Below are 16,059 nucleotides of genomic sequence, written 5' to 3'. Positions count from 1 at the left end.
AACACTTATACGCGTGGAGCACATTCTAAGCATGGGAAATGTGCCACCGTCGGCGACCTGGATGAGTGGTACAGTGGGTGGCATTAAAACTTTCTTAAGGCGGCAACGAAGTTGTGAGTTTATTACTGATATGTGTGTCCCTGTGTCCACAAGTTCAAAAATGAGTGTGTCGTTTACTTCAACGTCAATAAAGTTGTGTAGAGTCGGCAGCATGGTCAGAGGATTTGGCGGGCAAGTGGTGCATGCAGCATCACCTTCGGGAGCTGCATCATCTAGTTTTCCCCTCCCCGGCAGGTGGTCAGTCGGCGAAATTGGGGCAAGTGAGACGACGGGCGACAGGAGAGCGGTGAACGGGACTTGTGAGCATGCAGAAATGGAGAACGATGACGATATGGCGGCATAAAAGGAACGTCTTCACTGGTGGCCCGAGGTGATTCCCGGTAAGGTTGAAAGTGTCCATGATCCCTCTCTGGGTGATGGGTTTACCCATAGGATGCCTGATGCCAATACCACCGAGTGTTACAATGGCGGGCCATGTGTCCGATATGGCGGCAGTTGAAACAAATTGGACGATTGTCAGCAGTCCTCCACTCAGCTGGATTGCGAGGGCGCACTGGAAGGTTTTGGCTTTGGGCATACGAAACAGGGGGTCGAGAACGGTGAATCAGCTGAGAGGGAGCTGTAGTGCAATGAAAGTCCAATCCAGCACGGAAAAGCTCTTGTCGCACAATGGCATGTACTAGTGGCACTATCTGAGGGCTAGAGTCACAGGCATGGGAGCACGTGGACCCAGGAGACAGAGCTTCAATTCACGTCTGATGATCTTGGTCACATGCTCTGCAGTTAACGGCGTCTGTAGTGCAGGCCCGTCTTCGCACGACCTGATCGCTGTTGTGTTTGTTAGTCGAGTGAAATGGTGGGCGATATGTCGACATTTTGCGGCCTCAAGACGCTGGCGCTCCTTGATGATGGCATCGACCGGGTTGCAGTCCTTGCATATGAGAAGGTTGAACGCATCATCTGCAATGCCTTTCAATATGTGTGATACTTTCTCAGTTTCTTCTATGCCATTGCCTGCTTTTTGGCAAAGGGCGAGCACGTCCTGTATGTAAGTCACGTAGGACTCAGCTGACGTTTGCGCATGAGATGCTAACTCCTTCTTGGCCGCTGCCTTTCTACCCACAGACTTACCCAAAAGGGCGCGCACCTTTTCCTTGCTCGTATCCCAGCTTCCAATTTCATGTTCGTGGTTCTCGAACCACACTGTTGCTGTTTCAAGTAGAACAGGATGTTAGCCAACATAAGAGTTTGATCCCAGCAGTAATTCTTACTTGTACGTTCGTACAATGGCAACCATTCTTCAATGTTGACATCATCAATGCCACAGAATGTGCCAGGATCTTTTAGCTGCGAAAGGAGAACAGTTGTTGTTGTAGTCGCCTCGGCGGGAGCGGGTTCCTGGTTCGCCATGATGGAAAATCCAAACGTCGGCCACTGCGGAGCTTCGTTATATCGCGTTGTACCCCGCACCACCACCAAACGTCACAGGAGAGAGAGAATGAATCAAATAAATATATTTACAAAATATACAGGGAGAGTCAGAGGCAGCTGCGGCCAAGATGGAGGTACATTAGCAACAACAACATGAGCACAATCGCATTCATCGTTTTCGTCGTCTACCTGATGCTCTCTCGTTGCCGATGTCGTGTAACAATATGCAAGCCATGAAGTGAAGACTCACTCACCTGCAGCTAATGTGGCAAAGTTGACCACAGTGCGGACCTTGTTGTTCGGACCAGTGTATTGGCCATAGTCGTCGGGCTGGTAGAAGATCTGATTTTTCCACATGTTCAAGTCCAGTAGCATCACAACCACAATGATGCCATAGTTGAACCACTTGCCTGAAAGACAGTTGTCAATGACAGTTTCTGAAACCTTTGAATCATTACTTAAGAAAAGTGAACAAAACTGGTTTTGCTACCTTTCGAGTAGAAATTTCAGTGCATGTACCAATAATGTCACTGGAAAAGTGAAACCAACCACTGTAATATTATTATGAGTAAAAACAGGCTTGATCCCTTGACTTGCATAGAAAAAGGCCTTATAAACTGATGTTCTCTCTGGTGCGCCACAGTCACCCCTGAAGAAGGGTTTGAGTTGGACCCAAAGACGTTGGCTGATTCTCATTTTTAAAACAATACAAGTTTTTATTTTTAATATTACATTGGTCGGCATCACTTTTCCTATGATATTTACTTCCCAATCACACAAAACTCTGTCACATGTTGATCTTTAAGCCATCTACCAACAAGAGAAGACAGTGACATAGCTCATGGAGCTCCCAATGCCACCTAGACAACAAAGGGTTTCAGATGGATGTCAACCCAAACACATGAAAACTTTCAATAGAAGGGAGATTCATCTTGCAGAAGTCGACATGTTCTAGATTCAATATGTCTTGAAGCAGTTAGTGTTAAACAGTCAAACGAAATGAAAAACATTAAGCGCATAGATGGAAGAAATAGATTAAACTTAAATTACGGTAAAGTAAATTTTAAAGCGGTACTGACAAACATTTTTATTTGGCATGTTGTTGCTCAAATATGTTCTTGGTGGCCTATTTGTCAAAATACGGCACATAATTGCCGAGGTTTCACATCCCAAAGGCAAGATATGATTATGAGAAATGACGTGATGGGGGGCTTCGAAATTTCGATCACCTGAAGATCTTTAAAGCACATCTAAATCCAAGTACAAAGACATCAAGCATTGTCGCCTCTATAGAAAATGCGGCCATGGCGGCGGTAATTCAATCTCACCACTTGCCGGTCAGCAGTTGAACCCCATAACCACTATTCCCCCTTGAAGTGTACAATATGGCACATCACTTACCACTCTGCAGCTATCCCACATTGTGCTAGGACGGAAGCAGCCCACACCAGTCAGCAGAGTGGACCAGTCAGCAGGGCAGTCTATGACAAGCTAAGCCTAGCGAGGCTGAAGATTGAGACGAGGACCTGGACACTGGCCATGAGGACGAGCTGTTTGTGCGGCGCGGTCAACGGACGACGACCGTAAGAAGTGGAGCAGCCCGTCAATGGTGGAGGACTCGACTAAACCTCGACACAGCCAAGGGCAACGAGTCGCAACGTTTCGAACTGTAAGAACATTCCATTGTTGACGCTATATTGGCTTAGGGCTAGCGGCTAGGGCTAGTAATGAATTGGACTGAGCTACAGTCGGTTTGGGTTTGCCCATGTACGCAGATTGCCATTGAGTGTTATTGAGTTTTTCAGTGTTACTGAGTTATTGAGTGTTATTGAGTTACTGAATGATTTAACACGAATTCAGTGTATGGGTTTTGCCCTTTCAGGGTATAAAGTGTGTTTGTCTTGCTATGCCTGTCGTTTTAAGCTTTCTCTCAAATCCATCCTTCGCAAGCGCTCGCGAGATAAATTAATGTGACATTAATAACCAATATATCATTATAAACGGGTTCGTTAAATTGAGGTTTGGGTGTATTACAGACCTTTCTCAGTTACGGTTTAAGAGAGCACCTAGAACGACAAGCCACTGGCTGCAACTAACACCATTTAGCTTGTGAAATAGCACACAATACTGTGACGCACTTCTGCGCTGCCTGCACTGTCTACCAGCGTTCTTTTGCCTGCCGCTTGCGCCGTGCCATCACTGTCATGGTTGTTATTATTGTTGTCTGGTAATAACAGCGTTTTCGATGCTTCTAAATGTACATGCTTGGAATTTTCTTGATGTTTCCAAACATCAAGAAAGTTGGAAGTTTCTTTATGCCTTCCCATGTTTTGTGCAGCTCACTGCAAGCGAACAAAAAATCTGCCTAAACATAGATCATTACAAAAGTTCAGCATCTGGCAATAGGAGTGCAAGAAGTACTCCACCAAAAGGGCTTATTTACAGCATTGTTTTAGATTACTAGTTAATAAACCACAGATAAGAGCTTTTCAGGAAGCCCTAGTTTCTGCCGCATCTCTTCAAGGTTATCGGGCTGTTTCTGGGCAGCCCTGTGGTCAGGGAGTATGCACGTTAGTGGACAATAAATACACGCACTTGTCTCATGACCATCCCTGGTGAGTTGCAAAGTCGAATACATCATGTTAGAAGTTCTGCTGAACAAGGAACACAGTAACCACCACAGGAACAGCATGTTTAAACTCAATATTTACAGCAGTCCCAGGGACTCCTTGCAGTGTATAGTGCTGGATCATGTGATCAAACTTAAAACTCAAGAGCTCTCCTTCTTGTCTTCTTGTCGTCGTTCTGTTCTCACACTATAACAATCCATGTTTAAACTCAATATTTAGAGCAGTCCCAGGGACTCCTGACAGCAGTTTCAGCGCTGCTGTGTATAGTGATGAATCACGTGATCAAACTTAAAACTCAAGAGCTCTTCTTCTTGTCCTCTTGTCGTCGTTCTGTTCTCACACTATAACAATCCATGTTTAAACTCAATATTTAGAGCAGTCCCAGGGACTCCTGACAGCAGTTTCAGCGCTGCTGTGTATAGTGATGAATCACGTGATCAAACTTAAAACTCAAGAGCTCTTCTTCTTGTCCTCTTGTCGTCGTTCTGTTCTCACACTATAACAATCATGTTATACCAACTAGCCCAAACCACCACGCTTCTAAGCAGTTTCAGACGATACTAGAGAAGTTCATCGACCTGGCCAGCACCTACTTCCTTGTCGTCGTCGAAGACTTCAACGCCCCTATGGACTATGGGGGTACGGCCACGACACAAGCAAGAGCCGAGTTATGTGACAGAACAGCACCGAAATGTACCTCACGCTCACCACAGACAAGGCGTTTCCAACCCAAATCGGCCACTCATCGACTTGGGACACCACCCTCGTTCTAGCATATGTGAGGAACACTGAGATAGCGGAGTGGAGTAACACTGCTGTGAATTTTGATAGCGACCATCACGTACTAGAGACCCGCTTCCACATCAACAGAAATAAGTTTAAAGTCACAGATTGATATTGTCACAATGAGTCACAAGTACTGGGGGATTTATTAAACCACCAGGTAGCTAGCACTAGGACGATGCGTCAGTCGTGGCTGGCTCTCGAGCAAAGAAGCACGCGATCTTCTTTTTCCTTCCAGATTGAGAGCCGCTCTTGCTTTCAACCCACTATGTGCTGGTGGTATTATCCCTCCTTCCGAAAAGAAAAAAAAAAACAAGTACCAAAAAGAAGAAAGGAAAGTACATAGCAGCACCGCGATGCTACTACATAGGCACGTGAAAAAAAATTGAAAATTCGGATGAAGTGAAAGTAAAAATTGAAGAGCGTGCCAATATAGGAAACGTCAATGAACGAGAAAGTAAGTTCACAAAATAAACAAAAAACACAAAGAACGCGGTACGGTAAAGGAAAAGTTACGAACAACGCGCAATAAATGGTTTCATGCGCAACACATGAACGACGTCCGGCCTCAGCCGTGTCCTGCTCCGTGCATGGGGTGTTGAGTCCGGAACCACTTCGTAGTTCACGTCACTGACGCGGCGTAACACTTTATATGGGCCAAAGTACCGGCTCAGCAACTTTTCACTAAGGCAACGGCGGCGGATGGGTGTCCACACCCAAACTTGATCCCCGGGGCTGTAAAACACTTCTCTGTGACGGGTATTATAGCGTCTTGCGTCTGCCTGCTGTTGCTGGCCGATGTGCAATCGCGCGAGTTGCCAAGCTTCCTCAGCACGCTCTGCGAATTCTTCGGCGTCTGTTGCCAACTCGTCTTCGTCCTGACACGGTAGCATTGAGTCTAGCATGGTCTGCACTTCGCGGCCGTAGAGAAGCCGAAATGGCGTGAATCGCGTGGTCTCTTCCACGGTGGTATTATACACGAAGGTGACGTAAGGTAAGATCCGGTCCCATGTTTTGTGCTGTACGTTGATGTACATTGAGATCATGTCTGCGAGGGTCTTATTCAGTCGTTCGGTAAGTTCGTTGGCTTGCGGGTGGTACGCAGTTGTCCTTCGATGTCTGGTGTTACTCAGTTTGAAAACTTCGTCCGTAAGCTGCGCCGTGAATGCCGTCCCTCTGTCCGTTATTACACTGGAAGGAGCACCGTGTCGTAACACGATGTGGCGCATGAAAAATTGTGCTACCTCAGAAGCCGTGGCTCGTGAGATCGCCTGGGTTTCAGCGTAGCGTGTCAAATAGTCGGTCGCGACGATCACCCATTTGTTGCTGTCCGCAGACATAGGAAATGGCCCGAGAATGTCCATGTTGACTTGGTCGAACGGCGTGCAGGGTGCTTCAATGGGCTGAAGCAAACCAGCTGGCTTAACAGATGGTTGCTTTCGGCGCTGACATTCCCGACAGCTCTTGACGTAGTTCTTTACGCTTGCTGAAAGTCCTGGCCAATAGTACCTCTCGCTCACTCTGGCAAGTGTCCTTGAGTAGCCCAGATGACCGGATGTGGGTTCGTCATGGCAAGCGAAGAGGACGTCGTCTCGCATATCTCGAGAAACCACCAGGAGGTAAGCACGATTGTTCGAACGAGCGTTCTTCTTGTACAGCACACCGTCTCGCAGGCAGAACGACGTCAACGAGCGGGATAAATGACGTGGTATGATTGCACCCTGGCCCTCTAAATGATCAATGATTGGACGAATCTCTGCATCATTACGCTGTCGTTTTCTTGCTCAAGTCTGATGCATTAACGGCGCCCAGAAAGCCTTCGTCTTCCTCTGCTTCCTGACTGACGACATGAAGGGGTGCGCGTGACAGTGTGTCAGCGTCTTCATGCTTACGGCCGGACTTATGGACGATGGTGACATCAAATTCCTGCAGCCGCAAGCTTCACCGTGCTAGCCGACCTGAAGGGTCGCGCAGGCTTGCCAACCTACAGAGCGCGTGATGGTCCGTCACTATCTTGAAGGGAGGACCATAAAGGTACGGGCGGAACTTGGTGATTGCCCACACAACTGCGAGGCACTCTTTCTCCGTAGTGGAATAATTCGCCTCGGCACGGGATAGAGAGTGGCTGGCGTAGGCTATCACTCTTTCGATGTCCTCTTGACACTGAACGAGCACTGCACCGAGCCCAATGTTACTAGCGTCGGTATGGACCTCCGTGTCAGCATCATCGTCGAAATGAGCGAGAACGGGCGCTGATTGCATGCGCTGTCGCAGCTCATCAAAAGCTGCTTGTTGCTCGTTTTCCCAGACAAACGGCGTGTCGTCCCTTGTGAGATGAGTCAGAGGTTCTGCTATCTGTGAAAAGCCATGAATGAATCGGCAATAGTAGGCGCACAAACCAAGAAAGCGCCGGACGGCTTTCTTATCGACAGGAGCAGGTAATTCGGCAACAGCGGCAAGCTTGTCCGGCTCGGGACGAATTTCCTTCGGCGCTAACTACATGTCCAAGAAATTTTAGTTCCTTATAGCCGAAGTGGCACTTCTGTGGCTTTAGTGTGAGGTCCGCCGATCGGATAGCCTCCAGCACGCTGCGCAGGCGGTGAAGGTGCTGCTCGAACGTGGTAGAGAAGACCACCACATCATCAAGGTAGACAAGACAAGTCTGCCACTTGAGCCCTGTGAGGACAGTGTCCATCATTCGCTGGAAAGTTGCCGGTGCTGAACACAAGCCAAAAGGGAGCACTCAAAATTGGTATATGCCGTCCAGAGTCACAAAGGCTGTTTTCTCACGATCTCGCTGATCTACCTCGATTTGCCAATACCCGCTTTTGAGATTGAGGGAAGTAAAATAATGGGCACGATGAAGTCTATTCAGCGAATCGTCGATACGTCGCAGTGGATACACATCCTTTTTCGTCACGTTGTTAAGCTTTCGGTAGTCGACGCAGAAGCGTAGCGACCCGTCCTTCTTTTTGACAAGTACGACTGGAGATGACCACGGGCTGTTAGATGGTTCAATAACGCCCTTGCCAAGCATCTCGGTGACTTGCGTACGTATCGCTTCACGTTCTTTGGCCGACACGCGGTAGGGGTTCTGGTGTATCGGACGTGCGTCCTCGTACGTGATGATCCTGTGTTGAGTGATGGACGTCTGGCGGATCTTTGAGAAAATTGCAAAGCAAGACCTGAACTCGGACAACAGCGCTCGTAGCACAGTCTGGTTAACGGTGGACAGATCAGGATTGATGTCAATATTACTCATTGACGTGTCGGCGGTATCCACTATTTCCGACGTGAGACAGTTGGTGACGCTTGCTACTTCGTGGGCAAATGCTATCGAAGTGCCACGGAAAACATGTCGATGCTCGTTGCTAAAGTTGGTTACGAGCAATTCAGATCGGCCATCACGAAGGTGTATTACACTTCTAGCTACACAAATGCCTTGCTGCAGGAGGTGTTCTAAATTTGTCTCAGCCACCACATCGCCATCGCCCAAACCACAGCATGTTACGTCGACTAGAACACTTGTTCGTGGAGGAAGCGTCACACTCTGTTCAGAAATACGGAGTACGTCGACACGCCTTTCACCATCCTGCACGTTGATTGCTCGCTGGGCTGAGAACGTGACGCGGCGCTCTTGCAGATCAATGATAGCTCCATTTTCTTGTAGAAAGCCAACTCCCAGAATGACGTCACGGGAACATTCGGGTAGAACAAGGCAGCTTGCTACGAATGTGTACCCTTGAATCTGTACTCTAGTTGTGCAGGCACCCAGTGGAGTAACGACGTGGCCACAAGCTGTCCGAATCTGCAAGTTATACCACGGCGTGATGACTTTCTTCAGCTGCGTTGTCAGTTTCCCGCTCAGTATGGAATAGTCTGCGCCGATGTCCACTAACACATTAACTGCACAACCATCCATTGTCACTGCTATGTCGAGTGAAAGTCAGCCATCCTTTGCAGCAGTATGTGATGTCGGACCGGTTTCTGTACAGTTCTGCGTCAATAGGAGGTCTTCAGCGCTTCGACGTTCAGCGACCCCGCCCCCAGAGGTCGCTTGGCCTAGTTTTCCTGGTGGGGGCTGGGAGACCGTGTGGTAGAATACCGCTGGGGCGTTGATGAAAATCGCCTCGGTGATGGCGAGCGCGACTGGCGCCCGGCAGATGGTGGTGCATGCTGCTGGGAGAGGTAGTTTTCGATGTCGCGTGGTCTCTGGCCATTACGGGGTGGCGGTGAGTACGCAGAGAAGCCGCGAAGCCCAAGACGGCGATATGGGCACTGGCGGTACAAGTGATCAGCTTCTCCACAGTGAAAGCACAGAGGCCGGCGATCAGGTGTGCGCCAAACATCAGACTTTCGAGGAGACGTGCGCCGATCGTCGATGTACTGAACTGGTTGCACTGAACGATGGGCGACAGAAGCACCAGGGACAAAGGCCAACGGTGGTGGCGTGTACGTGCCTTCGTAGTACGGTATGTGCTGCGCTGACTGTAGTGAAACAGCAGGAACAGGATGGACGAATAATGGCGGCGATGCAGCAGGGCGTTTCAAGGCTTCCACGTAGGTTGTCTCACGGCGGTATTCAGCAGGAGCTGGCACAGCTGTATCATGAGGCAAGGTGTCCCGGAGGGCCTGGTGCAGCTCATCCTTGATCACAGTTGCAATAGAGTTAACTGTAGGATGAGGTGTTACACCAGCCTTTTGTAACTCTTCACGTACTATATCACGGATGAGTTCACGTAGGCAGTCGTTGTTGGTTCTAGTGGCGGTGAAAATGTCGGCAGTAGACATGCCACTGACTTGTCGGTCGTATTGGTTGGATCGCTGCTGCAGCATTTTTTTCATTGTCACGGCCTCGGACAAGAACTCCGCGACCGTCTTCGGAGGACTTCGCATGAGGCTGGTAAAAAGCTGGTCCTTGACACCGCGCATCAAGTGACGCAACTTTTTGTCCTCCGCCATTCTTGAATCGGCCCGTCGGAAGAGGCACGTCATGTCTTCGACGAACGTGGTCACAGTTTCGTTTGGCAGCTGGACGCGGGCCAGAATAGCTCATTCAGCTCGTTCTTGGCGATCAGCACTGGCATAGGTCTGCAGAAGTCTACGAGAGAATTCGGGCCACGTCGTCAGCTGTTCCTCTCGGTTTTGATACCACGTACGTGCCCCGTCTTCGAGATAGAAGTAGACACGACCCAGTTTTGCCGCGTCGTCCCACTGATTCAAGGTGGCTACGCGCTCGAAATCCGCCAACCAGTCCTCAACGTCCTCGTGCTCCGAGCTATGGAACGTCGCCGGTGCGCGTGGGCTTTCCAACGTGTAGCGGTTCGACGTGCTTCCCGTGCCGGTTGTCGAGGTTTGCACCGAAGCGCTGGTCATGTTTGTCGACGTGGTGGGAGCAGTATCGTCGGCTTCCGGAGGCAATCCCGATTCGGCGGCTGGTCCGATGCACGGGAGTATTGACTGGCACTGGACTCGTATTGCGGCTTCCTGGGGGGGTCTGCAGCATCCGTGAGACTACCCAGCACCTCCACCAGTTTGTCACGATGAGTCACAACTACTGGGTGATTTATTAAACCACCAGGTAGCTAGCACTAGAACGATGCGTCAGTCGTGGCTCGCTCTCGAGCAAAGAAGCACGCGATCTTCTTTTTTCCTCCAGATTGAGAGCCGCTCTTGCTGTCAACCCACTACGTGCTGGTGGCAATATCATTTTCGCGAGTTCCATGGCAACAACAGTGCACGGAACTCTCGAAAATGAATGCAACTTGCCAGTCTTCCAGAGACCTGGAAGACTGACGCTAACAAAACAAGAGCAACACGGAGTCGCCCACCAAGATCGTCACCGATCTTGGGGTAGACATGATGGATTGCATGCTAGCTAATGTGACTCAAGTCAAGCAGGCGCTGTTTTTCTGATGGATGGGACAAAGGTTCAACCTAAGGATGAAGAAAAAAAATCTGAAGAGCTCAGCATGACCATTATTGATCACTGTTGAACCCTCTGCAATCAGCAATGAAACGATGCACCAAGGATCAGATGCGATGGCCAGATGCACAACGGCAAGTCCTGGGGTTTGCTCAAATATCTCCTCAGCCAGGGCAACCCAAGATCCAATCGAAGACACACGATTACCAGAGCCCTGAATGAAGCTGCGAGATCCTCTTCTGGGAATGAGCTGGCTGCATGAAGACTTCACCATGGCGGAAGTAAGGCAAGCCATTTTAGCACTCAATGGCAAGTCGGCACTAGGTCATAACAGCATCACCAATAAGATACTGCGGAAACTTGAGGTTGTGTTAGTCACTTGTGTTGTGTTGTGGCAGTAGCGGCGAGAGCTGTGTGCACGGGCTAAACTTTCTGGCACTCTTATCACAGGGAATTTCAAGCGGCTGTACTAAAGTGTCCAAACGGTCCACCACTTCTCTGAAGCAATCTATTGTCTGGTACCAGGAGGCGTTGTTGTCGGCTGCACCTGTGCCCTGCCTCAAAAATCAACGTCATGTTGTGCGCGCTACAAAAGGAGCTACGTCATTGCCGCAGCTTTTCACTTGGCAGAAGCGGCGAGAGCTGTGTGCACGGGCTAAACTTTCTTGCCCTCTTATCGCAGGTTAGTGGTCCAAATTATTAAGCATTTTGTTACCTTGTTGCATATCTACGCTTTGTCGCTGCTGCCAAACAGTGAATCCAAAATTTTTCGTTATTATTTTGCCTTGTATTTTTGTGTGGGTGTTAGAAAATGGCAAAAGACGTTACTAAACTCAAGGAAGAGATGAAGGCAGAGCTGGTAAAGGTAAAAGAAGAGATAAAACAAGATATAAAATCTTTCCCTGATTTCCTTGAAAGAGATTTATGGAATGAAGTTTGTAAGCTAAAAAATGAACGATAATTGACAGAAAGTCTTGACTTCGCCTTCACTTCATTTTAGCAGCACAAGAAGAAACTGGACGATGTGATCACAAAGAACAGCAATCTTGTAAGTGAAAATGCCTCTCTTCGTGCTGAGTGTAAATTTCTTGAGAGCAAAGGCAAGGATCTTGAAGCAAGGCTTGTTCTTGCTGAGCAGTACTCGAGAAAAGCAAACCTCGAAATACAAGGCGTACTGAAACAAGACAATAAATCTGTTATTAGCATTGTCTCTAAGATTAGCAGTGCCAAAAGTGAGCAAATAACTGCAGGTGATATTGAGGCCTGTCATCAGGTGCCGAGCCGAGACAGCAGCAGAAGTAATATCATCGTCCAGTTTAAGTCTCGTGCAAAGCGAGACAGCGTTTTAAGAAAGGCAAAACAAGCTCGACTGACCAACAAAAATGTCGGCTGACCAGTGAAAATGCTATCTACGTGAATGAGTATCTTTGCACAGCCTTGAAGAAACTTCTAGCTCTTGCTGTGAAGAAGACGCATGAATACAAACGGGAAAATCTACGCAAAACAATCTGATGATACACCCGCCGTGCATGTTCTGAATGAGCATGACTTTGATAAGGTTTTCTCCGGCTCGTTATGTGCAACTGCGCAGGCGCAGGTGACACACTAGTAGACTAAGCACTGCACCGTTTTATCAAAAATTGAATAACGACTGTGCATACATAAGCTTAGCGTCCCCTTCTGCCATTAAGTCTGATTACCCGCCTTGCCAATCAGTTTTGCATATTAACACTCCCTCTGCAGTTAATAAAGAGGATGACATTTTGCTTTTTTTTTTAGAGCAACTCTCATTCAAAATGGGTGTTCTTATGCTTCCCCAAACATGGTATACAAATAGCAGTAGCAAGTTGAAACTGCCTGGATATGACAGTTTCTTTTCCATTCGATCGGATAAACGTGGAAGAGGTGTTGCACTTTATGTGGCTGCAGAGAATGAATGCCATTTGGTACATGAATATTGCGTGTCTACAGAAGATTATGAAATGCTCGCTGTCTCAAATCGTAATGAAATTTTCGTTGTTGTTTATCATCCACCGAGTGGAAATATTGGACTTTTTCTAGCAGTTTATGCTGGATTTTATTTGCAAAAATAACTTTCACTTGACATCTGGTGGCGGTTTCAACAATATTACTCTTGATGACAGCAATACTTCAAGAGAATTTGTTACGTTACTGTCTCCGAGTGGTTTCAAAAATTTAATCATTAGTCCAACTCGCATTACGTGCCACACATTGTCAAGCCTTGACCTTTTAATAGTGAATGCAGAGACAAAGACTTACACCACCAGGACTATTGCATCGGACATTAGCGATCACCTCCCTGTTAATGTGCTGTATGAAAACCAAGAAGAAACTCGAAACAATGAACTACAAACATTCACTGTCTAGCGAATAACAGAAAGTGGACCTGCTGCCTTTGAAGCTGAAAAAATGGCCCAAGACTGGTCTACTGTCTTGGCATTAACATGCGACAATGAGGCATATAATGAGTTCGTAGGAAAAATTTTAAAAATATACCAAAGGCATTTTCTAATGAAACAAGTGATACTACCGAGAAAAGCAAGAAAACCATGGGTAACAAAAGAACACTTGCAAATGATTTCACGTAAGAATTCCTTGTATAACTCATTTCTGAAGTCGCATTTGTAAATACAATTAAAAAAATTTAAAGCTTTTCGAAACCAATTAAATAGTAACCTATGGCATGCCAAACAAGCTTTTTATGAGCAACTTTTTCAATCTACCTCACGAGAACAACCTGATAAGACATGGAAAATTATAAATGATGTTCTTGGTCGTCAGACCAAACAAAGCATTCCAAACAGTATACTTCATGACAGTATTGAGCTAAAAGGTGAGGCCCTCGCTAATCACTTTAACCAATATTTCATTTAATGCTGCCTTTTCTTCTGCCTACCATATTCTGCCTGCGCTGCATCAGAAAAAACAGACACCAGTCCTATTGCTGATAGCATTTATTTACAACCTACCGATGAATACAAAGTGTGTGCTACATGTCAATCCTTGAAAAATACTAAAGCGTTAGACATCAACAACCTGCAATTGGCTCCGATTAAGTGTATACCTTCTATTGCACCTGCGCTTGCTCACATATTTGATTAAACACTTGAATAAGGTGTATTTGCCCAGGCAATGAAATATGCTAGACTGTCGGCAATATTGAAAGCAGGTAGCCCTGATGACCCCAACAACTACCGGCCAATTGCGGTGTTACCTGTGTTTTCTAAGGGGCTAGAAAAAATTGTACACTATCGTGCAACACGGATTTAGGAAACACAGGTCAACAGAAACAGCCCTTCTGTCAATCAAAGAAATGATAATAAAGAACATAGAATAGAAAACATTCTCACTGGCATTATTTAGAGATTTTAGCAAGACATTTGACTGCTTATGTCATAACATTTTATTAGACAAACTAGAATGCTATGGAGTGCATGGTAACTACGTATCACTGTTCAAGTCATACTTATTAAGTGACAGATATCAGTGCGTTTTCGTCAATGGTCACATTTCGTCTTTTCTTTTAAACAAGCATATTAGGGCTGCTTTTATTTAAAATCTACATTAATGACATTGTAAATATTTACACTAATGCTGAATTTATTATATACGCTGATGACAACACTGTCATATTACCTGGGAACGACTTTCGCAACTTAGTGTTTGTAGTGAATCAAACTGAAGTGATGAAACTGAAGTGATTGTAATGAATTGCTAAAAAAGTTATCTATATGGTCTCAGCTAAATTAACTCAGTGTCAATGCACAGCAAACTAAGGTAATTATTTTTCGATCCAAGCATAAATTTCTTCAGTTAAGGAGTACAATTGCTTTTGAAGGTCAAAAATTTAAATTGTTGACAGCCACAAACTCTTGGCATGCACTTTTCTTCCCAGCTCACTTGGGACAAACAAGTGGATTACCTAATTGAAAAGCTCTCCTCTGTGACAGCTGTCTTATCACGATGTCGTAGTTTATTGCCCACAAAAGCCAAATTACATGTCTACAATGCTTTAATTCATGCCCGATTAAATTATTGCACTTTAGTACGGAGCACAACTACTATAGCTAACATATGTAGAGTTCTGATGCTAGGGAAGATTATTCGCTATATTGGCGACACACACTATTATTGCAGCACTTGGGAAGCGTTTCCTAAATACAATGATATTAGAATCGACAACTTTTATTTACTTTCCGCTTATTACATACTGTGTGTTATGCCTCTGAACCTCTCAAGCACTACATAAAACATTTGGCCTCCTTAAAACGTTGTACAATTAATGTGAACACTAGGAACCCTGAAACATGGTCAATTCCATATTTAAGAAAGCATTATAAACACCAGTCATTGGTATATACTCTGCCATCTGCATTAAATAGGTACAGTTAAACCTGGATATAACGAAATTGATAAATTTCTGGAAAAATTCGTTATATGTAGGTTTGGTGCAAAAATTTAGAATATAAACATGCAAATTAAACAAAAATATGACTGAAGGCAAAGCTAACCCAAAACACTCATTTTACAGTAAAAAGCTGTGTTATTATTGTGATGCCAATTATATGGACATTCCATGTTCCGTAACAAGTCCAAATTGATAATACATATGCCCCCGCGCATCATAATTTTCACGGGCGGGTGAAAGCGCACTAGCGCTGCTGAGATCAAATGAATCGGCCCGTCCCTATCGGCTGAAAAGTGCATAACGTCTCCCACGTGTTGTTAGAACTGCTGTCCAATGCTCAAACAGAAAGTGAACCACCCGTCTTGAACGAGCATGAAACAACGCGAGGAGGGGGGATTGCTTCAGTAGCAATAATAACCGAACGCTAGGATACTTATGCCGCAACTTTTCTCGCGCTCCGCTGTCCCTCAAAATTCTATTATACTGATCACTAATTCGCCCAAAGCTTGAGTACGCGTCCGCTATATGGGATCCCGTGCAGCAAAATTTAATTAACGCGTTAGAATCTGTTCAGAACCGCTCAGTTCGGTTCATTTGTTCTAATTATTCCCGTACTGCTAGCATATCAGAAATGAAATCTAACCTTGACCTACCCAATTTAACTGTCCGGAGGAAACTGGCGCGACTGCATTTTTTTCATAAGATATTTTTTCACAATCCATCAATGAAGCGAGACCTCATTTCACAACCGTCATACCACTCATCGCGCATTGATCATCAGCATAAGGTTGCCATTCCGT

The 16,059-nt window shown here is 46.2% G+C and overlaps 1 protein-coding gene across 9 annotated transcripts in view; it reads right to left on the bottom strand.

Annotated features, from left to right (window-relative positions):
- Positions 1 to 16,059, bottom strand: part of LOC119169173 (transmembrane protein 117) — a 261,084-nt gene that overhangs the window by 73,326 nt on the left and 171,699 nt on the right. For all 9 annotated transcript variants that reach the window (XM_075886300.1, XM_075886304.1, XM_075886301.1 and 6 more), the window contains one exon: positions 1,746 to 1,901. In XM_075886300.1, coding sequence (XP_075742415.1) covers positions 1,746 to 1,901 — 156 coding nt within the window. The remainder of the gene's footprint in view (positions 1 to 1,745; positions 1,902 to 16,059) is intronic.

Source organism: Rhipicephalus microplus, chromosome 2, assembly GCF_043290135.1.
Source record: "Rhipicephalus microplus isolate Deutch F79 chromosome 2, USDA_Rmic, whole genome shotgun sequence".
Taxonomy (NCBI): domain Eukaryota; kingdom Metazoa; phylum Arthropoda; class Arachnida; order Ixodida; family Ixodidae; genus Rhipicephalus; species Rhipicephalus microplus.
Note: the sequence above shows the minus strand (reverse complement) of the source record. Positions and strands in the feature narration are given on the sequence as shown.